At 45.0% G+C, this 20,839-nt stretch overlaps 2 protein-coding genes and 1 pseudogene across 2 annotated transcripts in view; 1 reads left to right on the forward strand and 2 right to left on the reverse strand.

Moving 5' to 3' along the window:
- Positions 1 to 478: 478 nt before the first annotated feature.
- Positions 479 to 10,580, reverse strand: CUNH3orf84 (chromosome unknown C3orf84 homolog). Its single transcript, XM_032868038.1, has 4 exons — positions 10,493 to 10,580; positions 8,022 to 8,135; positions 1,286 to 1,342; positions 479 to 905 (listed from the first exon to the last, which is right to left on the reverse strand). Exons 1-4 carry the CDS (start codon positions 10,517 to 10,519, stop codon positions 498 to 500), a joined length of 606 nt encoding a protein of 201 aa, XP_032723929.1. The 5' UTR covers positions 10,520 to 10,580; the 3' UTR covers positions 479 to 497.
- Positions 5,172 to 5,638, reverse strand: LOC116874017 (annotated as a pseudogene).
- Positions 10,581 to 19,227: 8,647 nt separating the features above from the next.
- IHO1 (interactor of HORMAD1 1) overlaps positions 19,228 to 20,839 on the forward strand; it is a 35,889-nt gene continuing 34,277 nt past the window's right edge. The window contains exons 1-2 of the mRNA XM_032868037.1: positions 19,228 to 19,268; positions 20,244 to 20,319. The gene's annotated coding sequence lies outside the window, so the exon portion shown is untranslated. The remainder of the gene's footprint in view (positions 19,269 to 20,243; positions 20,320 to 20,839) is intronic.

The raw sequence follows: 20,839 nt of genomic DNA on the forward strand, positions 1-20,839 counted from the left end.
AGAGTCGGGATGACCTCCAGATTCACGTCACACAGGATCTCCTCAAAGTCTCTTCTCACCTCCGTAGGGAGGGGGTGTTCCAGTGGGGGCTGTGGCCAGGGCAGGCTCCTCCTGTCCCAGCTTAGGCAGAACTATGTGTCTTCCCACCAGACCCCTAGAGGCATGGTAGCCTCCCAGAGAAATCAGAGCTGCCAGCATTTGCCTCCTCCTCCAGTCTTTGCTGCTCACTAGAAGGGCCCACTGACTGCTTTCCCTATAGCTGCATGAGTGCAAGGGGCGCACAGCTGGGTTTACTGAAAGAATGGATTTGGGGTCCCAGAACTGATCTGCTATGACCGTGGCCATCCTCCTGGGCCCTTAAGGCTCCTGCAGGGTTTTCACTCAGTGGCAGGGTTCCCAGGGCAGCACCTCCCCTGCCCAGCACACAGGTGCCATGGGCCTCACTGCTGTCCAGCTTCTAAGAGCCTTTGGACTGCAAGCACAGAAAGGCCGCTGTGTCAGCTGTCCTTGTTTAATAATCTGGACCAGTTTAGACACTCCGAGACCCCAGCATGAAGGTAATGCTGAAGCAGCTTGGGTCTTGGGATCCCTGGGAGGTCAGGCAGTGTGTTGGTGACCGGTCCCGTATTGCTGCTGCCACAGTGGCCACCCCGGGATGGCTGGCAGAAGTTCTGCTGGTAGGTGGTGCTGGTTCGGGGAGGCTCGATCTGCACAAAGTGGATAAGGCGCTGGGGGAGGTCACTGAGTCCTGGGCCTGACCGGAAATTGGCCTGGTAGGAGGATTCAGGGGGCCGCTGCTGGCTCAACTCCAGCTCCTGGGGTGCCCAGCGCAGGAAGGTGTGCCGCTGCCACAGACGCTCCAGGTCTTTCCGCCTTCCGATTCCCTGCAGCAGGCAGTAGGGGCCCTCCTCAACGGTATGGGCCCTTGGCCCACAGTCCTGCCACCAAGCACCCCTTGGCCCCTCCTCAACCCAAGCCTACTTGGTGATGCCTGGCTCCCCTGGCCTGTACCCCAGCCTCTTTGGCATGCCTCCCCAGTCATGCCTTCCATTCCAGGGTGAAACCTCCAGAAAGCCAGTGGCCTCTAGGATATTTGCACATTGCCAGGCAAGCTAGTAGATGAAACCAAAGCAGAGGTACCTTTGTTTGGGAAATGGGTTGTTTCCCAGACAAGAGAGGTTTTCAGGAGCCCTCCCTCCCCTCAGTGTCTTATCCCCACCACCCTACCTCAACTTCAGTCTAGGCTGGGGCCCTGCCCGCTCTCCTTCCTTTCTCCAGCACTCACTTTGTCGAAAGAAGTACGGTTGTCATGCTTGGAGAACAAGTGTTGCTGTGCTGGCTCCTTTAAAGACAGTGAGAAAGAAGGTGAGTGGGGGGAAAATGATTCTCACCTACCCTTCAGATGTTACGTCAGAATGGAGGGAAGCTGCCAGGAGCCACTACCCCTAAACTGCTAAAATTGCCAAAATCCTGAAAGAGCAGCTAGAAATTAAAGCTGTCTGCCTCACTCCTAGGACATCTCCTGCTGGTATTTGCTTCCAAATCAGAAGTCTCTAGGGCTGCTGATTGAAGAAGGGGCTGAGACATCTTCGAAGACATCCTGCCACCAGAAGGGCAGTGGTTTAAGTTTCATGTCACGTCCTTTAACTCTTAGATTGTCCAGGACCAGGCTTCAATTCTTTCCTCCCCTCTGTCCACATTTAATCCTTCATCAACAACCCAAGCTCTTGGCCCTAAGTACCACCTGGAAATGGCCATTTCTCTATCTAGCTTGAGCTCTCTTCTGATCTCTAGACTCAATAGCCAAGAAGCTATTCCATATCTTCTTGTAAATGTCTTACAGGCATCTCCAACACATGAGTGAGCTCTGGATCATACCCCAACCCCAGCCCTCCAGAGCCTTCCCCAGGTCAGGTCATGGTAGCTAGATCCTGCCAAAAACCTTGGAGTCCCCTTGATTCTCTTCTTTCACATCCTATATCCAAAGTATCAGGAAATCCTGTTGATTATTCCTTCAACATATGCCCAGGATTGGACCACTCCTTAGCATGCCCACTGCTTTCCCTGATCCAAGAAGCACATTCTTCTCTTGCTTGAATTATTGCAAGAGCTTCCTACCTCGTGTCCCTACTTCCAAGCCTTCCCTTCCAGTTTATTGTTCTCTTAGCAGGTAGAATAACTCTTCTGATATGTAGATCAGATCATCTCCCTTGTTTGCTGAAAATCTACAACAGTTCCTCATGTTTGTAAAAGCCAAAGTCATCGTAGTGGTCCATGAGACCCACACAATATTGATCTCTCCATTACCAGCAACCACACTGGCATCCTTAATGCTTCTGAAACATACCAGCTATATCCACTTTGGGCCTTTGCAACACCTGGGCCTTCTGTCTGGAACTCTTCTTGTAGCTGGCCGTAGGACTCCCTCTCACTTCCCACTTGGGAGGATTTCTTCGAACACTATCAAGTGCCATCACCCCAACTCTGCATTTTCCACCTTCTGGCATACTAGGTGACTACATAGTATGATGTTGCCTAATGTTCCTGACAAGAACGTAAGCTCCTTGTAGGCAAAAATTATTGTCTGTCTTGGTCACATCTATAACTCCAACACTGAGCCCAGTGCCTGGGCAAATACATGTTTGCTGTTTAATTAAAGGACAGAGTTTAGAAAGTCCTCAGGGCATTTGCTTTGGCTCAGCTGGAGCCATAGAACCATAACCTATCCCCAGGCAGAGAAAGGCCACCCCCCGGGCCTCCAGACTTCAGTAGGAATCTTTCCTAAGACCATCCACCTTGACTTTGTGCCTGGTCTCTGGCCCTAGAGTTCCTTGTCCCCAGCCATTCAGCTTCTCCTGCTGCAGACCTGAATGAAGTGACTGATGATGAGTTCAGTCTTGGCTGGGTTGGGGTATGAGCAATGGCTAACAGCAGGTTGCTAGATAAAAGACTGGGCTTAGCTCCATCCCAGATCCCTGAATCAGAATCTTCTGTGGTATGTATCTTTAACAAGCTCCCCTAGCAGGACCTCCTGCCCTAGGCAGCTGGTGTTGGTTTCCAAGTAGAATGAAAGCTCCATGAAGGTGGGAAGCCAGCCAGCCTTACCTTTCATTCCTCATAAAGCAAGCTGACACAACAGGGATTAAAAACCCAGGACGCTTTTAGAAAAAAAAAACAGGAAAAAACTTTTAGTATTTAGAACTAGGCAAAGAGTTCTTTGACTTGATACCAAAAGCAAGAGCAATAAAAGAAAATTGATAAATTGGACCTCATCAAAAAATTTTTAAAGTTTTGCTCTGTGAAAATTTGTATAAAAAAGATGAAAAGACAAGCCACAGACTGGGAGAAAATATTTGCAAACCAAATAGCCAATAAAGGAATAATATATAAAGAATTCTCACAACTGAACAGTAAAATAACAATCCTATTAGGAAATGGGTAAACGTCAGATGCCTATTGACGGATGGATAAAGAAGTGCATGGAATGTTATGCAGCCATCAAAAATGAAATCTTGCCATTTGCAACGATATGAATGGAACTAGATATTATGCTAACGAATAAATCAATTATAGAAAGACAATTATCATATGATCTCAATGATAGGTGGAAGTCAGGAAACAAGGGAGAGGATCATAGGGGAAGAGAAAAAAAAATGAAACAAAGCAAAACCAGGGAGGGAGAAAAATCATAAGAGACTCCTAATCTTAGGAAATAAACGGGGGTTGCTGGAGGGTAAGGAGGTGGGAGAATGGGGTAAGGGGGTGATGGACATTGGGGAGGGTATGTGTTGTAATGAGCAATGGGTATTATAAAAGACTGATGAATCACAGACCTGTACCCCTGAAACAAACAATACATTTTACGTTAATTGATTGAATTTAAATAAAAAAAAGAAAATGGACAAACAAGATGAAGCCATTTCACTGAAGAGGATATACAGATGGCAAATAACACATGAAAAAATGTTCGCCATCATTAAACACTAATGAAATGCAAATTGAGATCATAATGAGATATGACATATTTATCAGAATGGCTGAAATAGAGACAGTACCAAATGTTAAGAATGCAGAGAAACTGGATCACTCATACATTGCTGATGGGAACACAAAATGGTACAGTCACTCTAAAAAACAGTTTGGCAGGGGTGCCTGGGTGGCTCAGTGGGTTAAAGCCTCTGCCTTCGGCTCAGGTCATGATCCCAGGGTCCTGGGATCGAGTCCCGCATCGGGCTCTCTGCTCAGCGGGGAGCCTGCTTCCTCCTCTCTCTCTCTGCCTGCCTCTCTGCCTACTTGTGATCTCTATCTGTCAAATAAATAAATAAAATCTTTAAAAAAAAAGAAAAAAACAGTTTGGCAGTTTTAAAAAAACTCAACATACGGCCATCATATAATCCGGCTATTGTACTCTTAGGCATTTGATCTAAAGAGAGGAAAACTTATGTTCACCCAAAAACCTATAGCAGCTTTTTTTGTAAGAGCCAAAAACTGGAACCAGCCTCGATATTTTTAATAGGTGAATGGTTACACAAACTGGCATATGCATGCTATAGAATACTACTCAGTAATGAAGAGGAATGAACCATAAATCACCTGGATGAATCTCTAGGAAATTATGTTGAGCAAGAAAAACCAATCTCCAAATATTGCATGTCATATCGTTCCATTTGTATAATATTATTGAAATGACAAAATTTTAGAAAGGGAGAAGAGGCTGGTAGTTGTCAGGGATTAGGGACAGAGAAAGGGTAGAGGAGCAGGAGGCTGCTGGTGGGTTTTGGTCATAAAAGGGCAGTACCAGGGATACTTGCGATGCTGGCCAGTATCTTAACTGTGGTGGTGGGTACACAAACATAAATAAGTGATAAAATTTTATAGGTTTTAATATATACAAGTGAGTGTAAGTAAAATGGAAACCTGAGATAGGTGGGTTGCATTAATGTCAGTGTCCTGGTTGCAGTATTATACTATAGTTTTGCAAAATGTTTTCATTGGGGGAAACTGGGAGAAGTATAGAAAGGGTCTCTATTATTTCTCACAACCGGTTACAAATTTATAGTTATTTCAGTAAAAATTTCAATTAAAAAAACCTTGGGAGTATGCAGCAAGTTCTAATTGACCCCCAAATTTCTTCTCCATCTCTATCCTTGGCTAAAAAATTGTACACAGCCCTAGAATGTGGATGCCTCTGTTGTTGGAGGCAGCTCTGACTCTGAAAACTCACTATGCATGTATTTTTGCCTTTTGATTTTTTTTATTAATCCAAAAAGCTTCATTAAGAAAAATTTAGCTTTCTGACTTTATGCTTGTGCCTTCAACACTTTCACAGTGTTATTCTGCTCCTTGGTAAGGAAAGCACACTTGATCTGGTCATAGACACACTTAGCATATAGGGAACCACTAGAGGCCCTGCTGACATGTTATTTGTTTGTTTCAGACAACCTCATATGAACTTTAGGTTTTACAACACAAACTTCTTGAAGTCAGCCTGGTCACATGCCCCATGTGGATTGTGGTGCTTTCCCAACCTTGTTGGTATAACGGTGCACAATTCTATTACCTAGGGTTCAGAACAGCTTTTTTTGTTAAAGGCTGTATTATGGGACAGCCTACGATGGTATGTCAGATTCTGGATCATTCTGAATGCCTCTAGACACCATCCCTGGAAGAGTGAAACTCACTGTTCTAATGGTGGTAGCATAATCTATTGAATTCCATTGGCTCAAATTTTGTTCTCACAATAGTGAAAGCCTGGTAAGAAGTGAAGTCATTTCCTTCCATGTAGGCAGTTCTGAGTATTCTTTTCCCTGGAAAGAATTTCACCTGCATCTTTGTTTCTAGGGATCCTTTTCAATTGAGGTGGTAAAACCCATGGTCTCTGAGCAGATGGGCTTGGGCTTGGGTTCCAGCTGAAGAGACCGTGGAGGAAAGGTAGATTTCCTGGGATGGGGCAGTAGTTGCATGTGGGAGAGCTAAGGACCCTTGTGGAGGCTGGGCATTCTGCAGTCAATAGGATGCTGAGTAAGGAGCCCCTGTGACAGACTGAGGCATGTCAGTGGTGGGACAGGGATACAACAATCATGACACTACCAGCGAAGGACCTACTCCAAACCATGAGTCCTTAGGACTCTTGTCTGACCTTAAGAACAAACAGGACCATTAAAAATAAAAGTAACCTCTTAAAAAAAGAAGAAACAAACAGGACCAGGATTACATGTCCCAAGAGTCAGGCAGGTAAGTACTAGAAATAAGTTAATCCAGTCTGGAAGAGAGAAATAAAAAGAAGAGAATTTTCTTGCATCTGAATGACACAATTTCTACCTGCCCCAAACTAAAGAAAAGTGGTGTCACATCTTGAAAAGTTTTTCAAGAAGCTGCAAGCAGCTGGTTGAAACCTGGTATCTCTTAGCTAATAGAAAATAGAAAAATAAAATGTGCACCTTCTCCAAACAGTTCCACTAATTAAAAGAGCTTTAGACATAGAAAGAGCCACCAAACTTTGCATTTATACAATCTGAGCCCAACACTCAGAGATCATGCTGTTTGGGGATGCTGGTAATGCTAGTAAATGCTTTGTGTAGCAAGTCTTCAATTAAAACATGTCCCAAAACATGTTCCCTACTTCTGTTTCTGGGGGACAGATTGAATGTTCCAGTCTTTAGGATGACAGCTGGCACTGGGCTACTACAAACACCCAGAACAAAGTCCCCGGTTTGCCTCTGTCCCTGAACTACCCAGGTCCCATTATTCTCGAGGGAGAAGTGATCCCAGATAAGTGGTCTGGAGCTGCCTTTGGACCCAGCTCTCTCAGTAGGCAATGCCAGCCCCTCCTTCCAACTGAGAATGCTAAGGAAATTCAGGCTCCATAGCATGGCGGCCTCTAAGACTCTGTTCTTGGCCTGGAAAAGCAAGTCATGGAGAATTCAGATGGCAGATCAAGCAGGATCTGGCTAGAGGCTTGGGAGCAAGAAGCTGCAGTGGGCAGAGAATGTTCCAGACACTCTTCCAGGTTCCTTTCCATGTTCTCCACTCTCCTGTTGCCCAGGGGGCTGATCTGAGTGCATTTCTCACCAGCCTGCCTTCCCTCTGGCCACTGAAAAGCCCTGGGAAGAGATGGAGGGAAGGAAGGAGAGTTCTCTTAACTCCATCTGAGACTAGCCCCCACCTGTCTATCTTTCTCCCCCCATGATCACCACTCCTCTCAGGGTAGTTGTCTCCAAACCACCCACTCCTTCTGGGTTCTAGGAGCCATACTTTCCCCTGTCCCTTTGGGCCCAATGGTACTGACCACTTGGTTGTTACCAGCCTATGATACCACGTTTACCTGAGGCCCTCACATCCAACTCCTTTGCATGTACACTCTGCTGAGTTCTCCTGTTTTGAGTGAGATTTTTATTGTTGGGACCCCAACTGATGATCAGTGCCCCCTCCTTGTTTCCAGACCTAGAAGCAGTGGAGGGTCTGGGCCCTATATATATCTCTCTCTCCTGTTCTCTGGAAGCCTTTTCCAGCTATTTCTCTCATTACTCCTTTCCAGTCCTCCTTGGCTACACATGTGGGTGGGTACCCAGCCACTTTATAGGCTGCTTCCCTCACCAGAGGAGGCCTCCTGGGCCCCTGGACTACAAGGCTGACTGTGGATTAGGCCATGAGCTTTCATGACATCAAGGAATCTGGGCTTGAGAGCAGTTGTTGGCAAAAATCAAGGCTTACTTCCTGGGTTCTGGGGGGTCTTTCCCCATGGCCACCTACCCAAACTGGGTCCTGACCTTCCATCCACCTAGAAGAAGCAATGAGCAAGACTTCCAGCTTGGTGCTAGCTCTTCTCCACCCTTTCTATAGGTGGAGAGCTGGAAATATGCTATTTCAGAGACGAGTGGCCAGGGCTCATGCATTTTCTGGGGGATAAGCTGGTCTCAGGTGTCAGTCCAGCAGTGATAGGTCTGGAGATGATGCTTTTGGGTTCCAAGAGAAATAGAAACTGGCCAGCCACCCCAGCTGCCCCCAGGGCTACCTTGTACCTGACATCGTTGCAGGAACACTGCTGGAGGTTGGGGCTTGGCTGCAAGGCGGTATTCTTGAGCGCTTTCACTCTTGAATTGGCCTCTGTAGTGCCCATAGAAGCCAGTGTTGTGCTATAATAAGGCAGGCATGAGGGTGAATCCCTCCCAAACGCTTACCCTGAGTCTCAGACCTCAGGGTCCCCAGGCCAGAGCCCTCTCCTGGGAGCTACTGTCAGAATAAAAAGAATCTGAGGAGAGACGCACATCTGTCACCTATCATTAGAACAATTGGTCTCCGGACGCCTGGGTGGCTCAGTTGGTTTAGCAACTGCCTTCGACTCAGGTCATGATCCCAGGGTCCTGGGATCGCATGCTGCTTCAGGCTTCTTACTCAGCAGGGAGATTGCTTCTCCCTCTGCCTGCCCCTCCCCCTGCTTGTGATCTCCCTCTGACAAATAAAATCTTAAAAAACAAACAAACAAAACAGTTGTCTCAGCTGTGCTGGCCCACCTAGGAGGGTTATGTATGTATGTGCCCTTTCCCTTTTTTCCTTTTTTCCATCCCTCCCCTCTTTCATAAAATCCCAATATAAGCTAGGGAGAAAATGGTGAAAGGACAGAAATATCCTGGTCCTTGTGAGACTTCCTTCTGGTGAAGGAGTGGGACACAGCAAATAAGGTCAGAGAAGAAATAACCTGATGACTAGATCAAGAGTAACAGGCAGGGGCACCTGGGTGGCTCAGTGGGTTGGGGCCTCTGCCTTCGGCTCGGGTCATGATCCCGGAGTTCTGGGATCGAGCCCTGCATCGGGCTCTCTGCTCCACTGGGAGCCTGCTTCCTCCTCTTTCTCTACCTGCCTCTCTGCCTACTTGTGATCTCTGTCTGTCAGGTAAATAAATAAAATCTTAAAAAAAAAAAAAGAGTAACAGGGAACACAGATAGCCCTTCATGATAATGAGGGTGGGACCTGAACATGAGGAGGAGTCAGGTGTGCGAGGAACAGCAGAAGAACATTCTATGTGATGGGAACAGAAAGAGCAAAGGTTCCAATGCCAGAAAGAGAGAAATGTGTTGGAAGAACAAAAAAGAACAAAAATCCTTGTGCCTAAGGGATTTTGAGCAAACTAGTCAGGTAAGGTCAAGGAAGGGCAGGCCTCACACTAGTTTAAGAATATGCATTCTCAGGGAACCTAGGTGTCTTAGTTGGTTAAGCGTCCCCCTTAGACTCAGGTCACGATCCCAGGGGCCTGGGATTGAGCCCCACATCAGGCTCCTCCCTCAATGGGGAGTCTGCTTCACCCTCTCCCTCTGCCTTCCACTTCCTCTGCTTGTACTCTCTGTCAAATAAATAAAATCTTTAAAAAAATATATTGTTTCTCTTCTAAGAGCAAAGGGAGACTTTTCAGGAGGGGAGGGAGACCAGAGAGTTTGGGTTGGGATGGTTCAGAGCACCGAGCAGAGTTTTGAGAACAGGGCCACTGACTGGTGATAGGATCCTTCCCTGGGGACTGAATGGTTCCATCCTGGGCATCTATTGACAAAACCGTGAGCACTTATTTGCCACATATCCTGCTATTCTGGGGTAAGCAGGGCACCCTCTGAAGCTGGAGCACCTAAGCAAGGGATATGCTTTTCAAAAGACGTACTTTACCAACAGGGATACCTTCTGGAGAGGATTTTAGAGACAGGGACTGACAAAAGACAGAAATGAGCATTTATGAGAGGTCTAAGAAAGAGCTACACTGTATTGGTATCATTAGGTGGATGCCCTGTGGACAGCAATGATATCTACCCAGGGAGCTCCTAGAGCCCAACTGTTTGTTCTAAGAGCTCCCTGCAAAGGATGGGTATGTCTGGTCCTCCATGATCATAGTTCTGAGCAGAAAGAATGTGACCCAAGTTTGGCCTCTGGCCATCACAGGAGCCTTCTATACATGACTGAAAAGCCCTTTATCTTTTCATCCCACTGGGGGTTTGGGTTGCCCAACTTGTCTTTTTATTAACTGTTGAACTTGCCCTCTATTCAGTTTATTTTTTATTTTATTATTAATTTTTTGCTCTCTATTTAGTTTAGTTCAATATTATTGGGCTGCCTTTACTGCATTCCAGGCATGGGACTGGGCATGGGATATACAGGTGGAAAACAGTCTTTGCCCTCAAGATGTTCCCAGCATAGAGGGCAGTCAAACTCCAGAAGTTTGGGAAGACCAAGCAAAGAACTTGGAATAAATAGGGTGGCTAGACGACTAGGAGGTTCAGCTGGTTAGCATGAGACCAGGACATAGAGGAGAGGACATGGCACCAGAAAGACTAGGTAGGTTCCAGGGGTAACCTTAGAAAGGCAGAGGGGGAGTGGGAAGTTCAGAGTCCTACATCAGCCTGGACGCTGGATGAAATCCTTCTTGCTAAATTTACTCCCATGACTCATTCAAATTTCAGGTACTACCCCAGGGCCAGGAGCAAAGATTAATTGTAAAGTGCACTCTTACCCACGAGCCTACTAAAGCACTTTGCATCTTTCCAGGAAGCAAGTAGAAAAAGCAAACTTTCCTTTTGTCTTTTTGAGGCTATGTCTGAGCAAAGAGAATCTCAACTTCTTGTTGCTTAGTGACAAAAGGAGGTTATGACTGCACAATGCTGCTGAGATCGTTGAGGCATTGCCCAGTCTGCTACCCCTTTGTGCTTCCTGCTCATTTTTACTTCTTTCTGAGAGAAATTTGCCCCTCAGCATTAACAGCCTGGATAGAGCTCTTACATATAGAAACATATACTCTACAGTAGAGTGTGATGAACTCAGTCAGTGAAATATCAAAGAACATTTTTTAAAAAAGATTATTTAGACAGAGATCACAAGTAGGCGGAGAGGCAGGCAGAGGGAGAGAGGGGGAAGTGGGCTCCCTGCTGAGCAGAGAGCCCAGACACGGGACTCAATCCCAGGACCCTGAGATCATGACCTGAGCCGAAGGCAGAGGCTTTAACCCACTGAGCCACCCAGGTGCCCCTTCAAAGAACATTTTAACAGTGAATCCTGCATTGTAAAATTGTGTAACCATATTGCCAAGAACATAAATTTAGAAAGCATTCCAGAGTCAGAAGAAATGTTAAAAGGGTTGATGCTTCTTAGGATAAAATTGCTGTTTCAGAATTAGGTTCTGTCAGATTTTCTTTTAGGAGTCTGTAGCACCTGAGAACACTGGGCAGGTGGCTGTTACCAGGGCCCCAGTATAGAAGGAAAGCATAACAGAGGAGCAAAAAAAGGAGCATGAAAATATTGTGCTTACCTTCGAAGCTGCCCTTGAGCAGATTACTGTCTTTCTCTTCCATTTGTAACACAGGATCAGGAACCCTGATCACTAACCAAAAAGAGCTGGCAATCATCCTCTAAAAATATGCCAATAAAAAGTTTAACAGCAGAAAACATTCACCCTGCTGGGGTCACTAATCTAACCCTACCAGCCAGAAAACCCACCCTTACTGTAGTTACTCTGATGACCCAACTCTCACATGTATTCACAGGTACAAAAATTTTCAATGCAGCATTTTCAGAAGGGAAAAACTGTAAGCAGCTGAGTGTTTTACCAATAGGGCAATAGGAAAGATACTTTATATACAAATATATATATCTTTAAAAAGGTGAGTCAAAAAGTCAAATCGTAGAGGGATGCCTGGGTGGTTCAGTTGGTTAAGACACTGCCTTCGGCTCAGGTCATGATCTTGGAGTTCCGGGATCAAGTCCCACATCAAGCTCCCAGCTCCACAGGGAGTCTGCTTCTCCCTCTGACCTTTTCCCCTCTCATGCCCTCTCTCTTTCTCTAATACATAAATAAAATCTTTAAAAAAAAAAAGTCAAATTGTAGAAAAATGCACCAAGTATACCACTTACAAAATGATACAATCATGCAAAACAATGCTATATATTATTTGCAGATGCAAACATTTGACCTAAAGGATAAAACATACATAGAAATGATCAGCATTAAATTCAGGATAGAAGTCCCCTGGGGAATGGTATCAGAGAAGGTAGAGTGGAGCTTCAATTCTATCTGTAATGTTTTTATTTTTCAAAGCTTTATTTAAGTATAACTAACACAATAAACCACACATATTAAGTGTACAATCTGACACATTTTGATCTATGTATACATGCATGAAACATAGCCACAATCAAGGTAGTAAACGTACCCTTCACCCCCAGGTTTCCTTCTGCCCGTTGGTAATCCTTCTCTATGGCACTCACTGGTCTCAAGCAACTGCTGGTTGACTGTTGCCATAGATTACTTTGCATTTTCTAGAATTTTATATAAATGGAATCATTTGATATGTATTCTTTGTGTCTGACTTCTTTCATGTAGCATAATTATCTTGTGTTTTATCCATGTCATGGTACCTATCAATCACTCATTCCTTTTTTTTTTTTTAAAGATTTCATTTCTTTATTTGACACACAGAGAAAGATCACAAGTAGGCAGAGAGGCAGGCAGAGAGAGAGGGGGGAAGCAGGCTCCCTGCTGAGCAGAGAGCCCAATGCGGGACTCGATCCCAGAACCCTGAGATCATGACCTGAGCGGAAGGCAGAGGCTTAACCCACTGAGCCACCCAGGCACCCTCACTCATTCCTTTTTATGGCCTAGTAGTTTTCCATTGTATGGATACACAAAGCTCTACATATATATATATTTTTTTAAATAGAATTTTAAGAGCAATTTTAGGTTCACAACAAACTTGAGTAGCAGGTGCAGAGATTTCTCGTATACCTTCTGCCCCACGTGTGTATAACCTCTCCTACCAATCTCCCCCACCAGAATAGCACATTTGTTATAATTGCTGAACCTAAAGTGACACATCTTTATCCCCCAAAGTTGATAGTTTACCTTAGAGTTCACTCTTGCAATTGTATATTCTATGAGTTTAGACAAATGTATACTGCAATTACATGTATGCACCATTAAGCTATCATACAGAATAGTTTCACTGCCTTAAAAATCCTCTGTGCTCCAGCTATACATTCCTCCTTCCCCCCCCAATCCATGGCAAACACTGATCTTTTTTACTATTTCCATAATTTTACCTTTTCCACAAGGTCCTATTGGAATCCTACAGTATATAGCCTTTTCAGATTGGCTCCTTTCACTTAGTAAAATATATTGAAGTTTCCTCTGTGTCTTTTGCTAGCTTGATAGCTCATTTCTTTTAGGGCTTCATGTTCCATTGTCTGGATTACAACAGTTTATTTATTTATTCACTTACTGAAAATGACTTCTTGGCTTCTTTTAAGATTTACAATTATGAAATAAAGCCGCTATAAATACCCACATGCAGGTTTTTGTGCAGACATAAGTTTTCAAGTCCTTTGGGTAAATACCAAAGAGCATGACTGCTGGAAGAGTATGTTCAGTTTCATAAGAAACTGCCAAACCATCTTCCAAGGTGGCTATACCATTTAGCATTCCCATTCCTCACCTGCATATGTGTTATCGGTGTTCTGGATTTTGGCCATTTGGATAGGTATGTAGTGATAGCTCATTGTTGTTTTAATTTTCATTTCCCTGATAACATATAATGTTGAGCATCTTTTCATATGCTTGCTTATTTTCTGTCTGTAGATCTTTTTTGGTGCAATGTATTAAACCCTGCATTGGCCTACTTATTTATTTATTTAGATGTGGGGAGAGAGGCAGAGGGAGAGAGAATCTTAAACAGGCTCCATGCCTATTGCAGAACTTGACACGGGGCTTGTTACAATCCTGAGAACATGACCCGAGCCAAAATCAAGAGTAGGTCACTTAGCCCACTGAAACACCCAGGCGCTCCTGGCCCATTTTAAAATTAGTGATATTCTTAAAAAATAAAAAATAAAATCAGGTGATATTCTTATTGTTGAGCTTTATCGGGTTCTTTATATATTTTGTTTCTTTATCAGATGTCTTGAATCCAAACACTAATCAGGTTTTTGTCCCCACTAAACCACTCATCAAGTTCACCCAATAATTAATTCTCACACTTCATTTTCCTTGACCTATCAGCAGCATTTGACATTGATGAAGCAGGCAGTTAGACAGGACCTGGAGGCAAAAGCTGTGATAAACAGGGGACCCATTAGAAGCCTGAGGGCACAACATCCTAACTTCATGGCTTTTAGCATCCTGGTCTTACTGCTTCCAAAACCCAGGGAATGAAGAGACCACGAGCCACAGATGTAGAACATGTGCTCTCCTTTTCAACCTCTGCTCCAGGGTGACCCCCAACGTTCATTATATTTACATTGTGATTTTTGACCCTCAGTGAGGCAAGATGGTCATGACAGTTCCAGCAAGAACCTGTAGGGCTCAGGGGCGCCTGGGTGGCTCAGTCATTAAGCGTCTGCCTTTGGGTCAGGTCATGATTCCAGGGCCCTGGCATTGAGCCTGGCATCGGGCTCCCTGCTTGGTGGGAGCCTGCTTCTCCCTCTCTCATTCCCTCCACTTGTATTCCCTTTCTTGCTTTGTCTCTATCAAATAAATAAGTAAAATCTTAAACAAAAAAATAGAACCTATAAGGCTCAAAACTCCCTCTCCTAACCAGTTGGAGGAGTCCCTTAGATTGTTTGGAAACAACCTCAGTCAGAGATCTCCCTAGCTGTAACCCATAATTTGCAAACATAAAAAGACCCCCCTAACCCCAGCACAGCTCCCATCTCTGAGCCTGCCTACTCTCCCATCCTTTTCTTTTTTTTAAGATTTCATTTATTTATTTGACAGAGAGAGAGATCACAAGTAGGCAGAGAGGCAGGCAGAGAGGGAGGGGGAAGCAGGCTCCCCACTGAGCAGAGGGCCCAATGCGGGGCTCTATCCCAGGACCCTGGGATCATGACCTGAGCTGAAGGCAGAGGCTTTAACCCACTGAGCCACCCAGGTGCCCTGTACTCTCCCATCTTAAACTTAATAAATTGCTTTGTGCTTTCTATTTTCTTTCTGGCAGCCTTTATTCGAGTGGGGATCCTCATATAAGTCTTTCATGGGGAATCCAAGAACTGAGACCTCCACACCTCCATTCTCCCACTAGTAACAACATAGCTCCTCTTTGAAGGATGGTCCAGGAGGCTTCCACAGCACGTCTCTCTCTTGGGTGTCCCTCTTCTGTCCCTGACCACACCTGCTTGGAGTCTTTTGCTGCTTTTTCCTTATGTAGGCCTCTAAAGTTGTGTGTCCTGGGGCTCAATACAATCTGTTTTCCATCCATATTCTTTCATTATCTGTTTCATGGCTTTAAAAACCATCTATAACCATCAGAGACAGAGTTACACAGACCCCTCCTCCCTATACCCTCTGCCCCTGCCCACCGTGCCCTCAGATTGTCTCAGTATCTAGCAGGCCGGGTTCCTTGCACTATTTCTTGCTTTTTTCTTCCCACCAGGCTGCCAGTTCTGTGTCCCCTTTTGACCACGGCCCCTCTCCTCCCAGCGGCTTTCCCTACCCAGGTCTTGTTAGGATCTCTTGGGCACCAGACGGTGCCCTAGCCCCTGGCACCCAGTCCACTCCACATACAGCAGGGTGGGTCAGGTAACTCCTGAGCCGGTCTGCAGTGGTGAGGGGATGCCTGCTGGGGTGCAGGTGGCAGCAGGGGTGTGACTGTGGAGGTGCGCAGGCACATCTTGTGAGGCACACGTGGGCTGTGCAGCGGTATGCGGTGAGAGGTAGGCCACCTGCCAGGCCAAGGAACCTGCCGGTAAAACCGTTAGGACCGTTAAAACCGTTAGAACCTTTAAAACTGTTAGAACCGTTAATCTCGAGCAGCGGAGGGGGCGGGCCCAGAGGTGGGGCCTAACACTCATTGGTGAGATGAGGCCCTGGGGGGCGGGATCACGCATGCTCAGGCAACATCGGCGGGACTGGCCTCGAGGCGAGATCAGAGACGCCCCAGGTGGGGCGCTTGCGGCGCGCGACGGCCCACAGAGGTTGAGGCGGGAGGGGTTTGGTTAGAGACAGCAGGGAGGGGAGGGTGGGGTGAAGGTGGGGGGTGGTTGGGGAACCTTATGGGGCTTTACTATAGGTTCGGGATTTCCGGGGGCCTCGAAGAGTTTCTTGGGACGCTGGCTTGTCCACCTGATCCTTGTGCTGGAGTTCCTAGCCTGTCATTCTCTCCCTGTGACGAAATACCGCTCTGGGTGTTCAGGGAGACTTACTTTCTGTGTTTGTCCTTGGAGAGCTGTGTTTGTCATATTCGCGGGGTTCCACAGCCTCTCATCCCGAGTCCGGGATTAGGAGACTCAAGGAAGAGAATTGGCTCCGAAAGTCGGGGTGAACAGGAATCCAGGGAAACCGACTGGGGTTTGCCTTTATTGTTATGCAGTATCTCTTGGCGGCCTCTGGAAAGGACCCTGAAATGATTTAGTCTAGGAGTCCAGAACTTGTCTCCTGGTTGAAAAGAGATGAAGATGAGAGGATGGCTGCGTGAGGTTGAAGCGGGTCTCCTGAAGACCCGCGGGGCCGCAGAGTCTGAGGGACAGAACTGGTTTTTTTCTGCGACCTAGTGGAGGAACCAGAGTGAGCTCACACTGTGGCTTTAGGATTCTGTGTTGAAGACGGGGTGAGGGGTGCTCTCTGAGACCCGTAGGGTATTCTCTTAAGCCCGCTTTTTCCTCCCCGGCCTACCACCTTGCCAGGGCTCCCTGTGGAGACCGTCGAATTCCTTGCATGCACTTAAGCCTTTCCTCTGCGCCCCCCCTTTTAAAAATTTATTTTGGTGATGTTGGGGGGAGGGCAGAGGGAGAAAATCCCCAAATTCCCCACTGAGCTCGGAGGCCAGGGACTCTATGCCAGGACCCATGAGATCACCCCCCCAAGCCAAAACCAAGGCTCTCACCCTCAACCTTAGCTACCCATGTACCCTCCCAACCTTTCCTCTGCTTTTATGCTTCTTCTAATTGGACTGGGGGATGAGAGGAGGAAGAACCCTGCCCTTGAAAGTTTGTAATATGTGCATCTCAGTTTTCGTTTAACTAGTGTCCTACCTAAGCATGACTACCTCTTCCTTACTAGCATCTATAAGGACAGGTTTAGGCAGAGGGGATTTCTGCCCTCTGGGAATTTAAAAGTCTATATGGGTAGTAGGTGATGGGTAAGTGCACAGAGAACAGATAAACTTGAGGCTGAGCACATCAAGCCCCATGTGGTCCTTAGACATAGTCAGGGGAGCAACCATGGAATTTTTCCAACCACATTTATGAAAACTCTTAAGAGTAAGTTAGGTTTGGAACCCCCAATGTAGTTATTCTAAACCCTAAGCCATATACTGCATAAATTATTCTCTCTCAGCATAAACAGAAATTGAAGAAGATAGAGGATGTATCTTCTAGATGTAGTAATAATGGTCTTGAATAATGGTCTTGTAGTGATGTGTATAAAATTATCTAGATTCTAAATCTAGACTCTAGAAGGAGAAATTTTCACAAGTGTGGATGGGAAAAAAATTAACAAGTAAACAAGAGTTTATATTTCCTTAAATTCTTCCCCTTTATTAAAATAATAAGTCTGTGGTGATCTAGGGATTTGAATGAAATGTAATAATTGAAAACAAATCATATGTATTTTTCAGTTTGTGGTACTTGTAAAGTTTTGCTCTCTTGTCCTAATTTAGTTCTCATTTTTTAAAAGATTTATTTATTTGCGGGACGCCTGGGTGGCTCAGTTGGTTGGACGACTGCCTTCGGCTCAGGTCATGATCCCGGAGTCCCGGGATCGAGTCCCGCATCGGGCTCCCAGCTCCATGGGGAGTCCGTTTCTCCCTCTGACCCTCTACTCGCTCATGCTCTCTCTCACTGCCTCTCTCTCAAATAAATAAATAAAATCTTTAAAAAAAAAAGATTTATTTATTTGAGAGAGAGAAAGAATAAGCAGAGGAGAGTAGCAGAGGGAGAAGGAGAAGCAGACTCCCTGCGAGCAGGGGGCCATAAGCAGGGCTGGATCCCAGGACCCAGATATTGTGACCTGAGCCAAAGACAGATGCTTAACTGACTGAGCTCTCCAGGCACCCCTAAGTTATCATTTTTAAAAAACTCGTTTAATAGTAAGTATTTTCTATTTGTGCCTAGATTATGAGGGTATAGTAGGGAACAGAACATACAAAAATTCCTATCCTCAAAGGGCTTGACTTTACATTATAGTAGGCTTGGTTGTGCATGCTGCAGTAGACAAAACAAGATAAATTAATAAGATATATAATTATTAGAATAATGGTGTGCTGTGGAGAAAAAGCAAGGGAGAAACCGTAAATATTGAGGTGTACAATTTTTTTTTTAAAGATTTTATTTATTTATTTGTCAGAGTGAGCACAGGCAGACAGAGTGGCAGGCAGAGGCAGACGGAGAAGCAGGCTCCTGCTGAGCAAGGAGCCCGATGTGGGACTCGATCCCAGGACACTGGGATCATGACCTGAGCCGAAGGCAGCGGCTTAACCAACTGAGCCACCCAGGCGTCCCTTGAGGTGTACAATTTTGAATAGATAATTTAAAGGAACACCTGGAGGTGGTGAAGGTGGTTTCGCCTATTACACTGTTATCTGAGGGAAGAGTGAACCAAGTAGAGGAAACAGTATGGGAAAGGGACCTGAAACTGGTTGTGTGCCCAGCAAGGGAGAACAATAGTGAGGAGCCCCATAAGAGGTGTGGAATGGGGTGTAGATGAGGAAGAAGCAAGGCTAAGGGGAGATGGGAGACACTGAAGATAATCTTGAGAACTCTGGCTTGTATTTGAGTAGGGTAGAAGCAAAGGGATAATATGATCTGACTTAAGGTTTGAACTCTGCTTCATAAAGAAGAGTCTATAAAGTTGGGACAAAGGTGAAATCAGGGAGACCAGTTTGGAGGCCATTCCAGTAATCAAGCTGGTGGCAGTAGAGTAGTGTTGTCACATTTAGCAAAGAAAAATATAGGACACCCAGTTAAAGTTGAATTTCAGGTAAACTATACACACACACACACACACACACACACACATTTATTTATTTAGTACAAGTGTGTTCCATGCAATATTTGGGAAATTCAAATTTAACTGGGTATCCTTCCTATAGTGGAAGGAATGAGAAGTGGACCGATTCTGGGTATGTTTTGAAGGAATTAACCATAGTATTTCCTGACAGATTGAATGTGAGAATAGAGTCAAAGAGAACTCTTAGATTTTTGGCCCATGCAACCAGAAAGATGGAGTTGCCATTAACTGGAATAGGAAGACTAAGGTGGAGAATGTTTGGGGGAAAGATGATCTTGGTTTTGGACATGTTGAGTTTAAGGTATATATTAGTCACCGAGGTAGAGTTGTCAGGTCAGCAATTGAATATAGGAGTGTAAATTTCAGAAGAGGGGTCTGGGTTGGAGGTAACATCTTTGGGAATTTTCAGCTAATACAAGGTATTTTTATCCATTTACTTACTAATTTTTTAGTGTGGAAAATTTCAAGCATATAGAAATAGAAACCATTGGATGAACGAACTCCAGTGTACCTACCCATCACCTAGTTTTACCAAATAACCTAGGGCAGTCTGTAACCTTCTCCAGGTCCCCCAGTCTATCTACATTGTTTTAAAGCAAAGCACAAACATTAGATTATTTTAAATATTTATTTATTTAAGAGAGAGAGAGAGAGAGCGCGCGCATGAGCAAGAGGGACAGAGGGAGAGGAAGAGAGAATCTTAAGCTGACTTCACGCTGAGAACAGAGCCTGACTGGAGTCTTGGTCTCACGACCCATGAGATCATGACCTGAGCTGAAACCAAGAGTCAGACGCTTAACCAGCTGAGCCACACAGGCGCCCCTTGCCTTTTACGCTTTAAAAGAATAAGGTCATTTAAACTATAGAATTAACTATAGAATTAACCACTCTGGATTTTGCTGATTACATTCCTCTGGCTCCATTTAACCCCTATATTTTCTGTAAACTGGTCCTTAGATCTAGAAGCTTAACAAGATTGTCTCAATATTTTTAGCAAGTATGCTTACTTCTTTGGTAATGCTTGGCATTGGTAATGCAGCCCTGTTGAACTGCAACAAGGGGTTCTTACTAGGGCTGGCATCTTTCTTCATGATGAAAAGATCAGTTGAGAGGTTTAGGTGTTTTAAGCCTCATCTATTCATTATAAAGTTCCTCATCAGCCTTTTACCTCATGGTTTTTTAGCAGCCATTGATGATCATTGCCTAGATTCATTATTTTCATTGGACTTCCAAAATGATGATAATCTAATGCTAGCATTCATTCCATGTTTATTAGCTGGAATACTTCTATAAAGAAGAACTTTCTTACCATCTATATGTTGGTTATTTTGAGGTATATCTATTCTAGAAAGGTAAGAGAAATGATTGATTCTTTTGCCTATCCTACCAGTTTTCAAAATGATAACTTGGTTGCCTATCCTCCAAAGTGACTGATGAGGGTTTTTAAAAAAATGTAATTATATATTTAACAGAGGAAGACCCTTTAAGTTAGGTCTTCAGAAGTCTTTGGTCCTGGTAGTCTGATAACTTCCTTATTCTCTGGGACAACAAGATGTCCCAGACTCATTTTGCACATTTCCTGCCCCAGACGTGGTTCCTTTTAGTGGTGAATGGTATTTCAAGACCAAAAGCTGGGTGTGAATTATTGGCGCGTATGTCTTAGGCAGGGAGCCTCAGGCAGTGCTCAACCAGGACCCAGAGATCATGACCTGAGCTGAAGGTAGACACTTAATCATCTGAGTCAATGTTTGTTTAAAAATTTTATGTAGTCAGGGTGCTGGGTGGCTCAGTCAGTTAAGTGCCTGGCTCTTGATTTCAGCTCAGGTCATGATCTTTCAGACCTGGGATCAAGCCCTATGTCCAGCTCTGCAC

This window comes from Lontra canadensis, unplaced genomic scaffold, assembly GCF_010015895.1.
Source record: "Lontra canadensis isolate GAN:19392208 unplaced genomic scaffold, GSC_riverotter_1.0 scaffold35, whole genome shotgun sequence".
NCBI lineage: Eukaryota > Metazoa > Chordata > Mammalia > Carnivora > Mustelidae > Lontra > Lontra canadensis.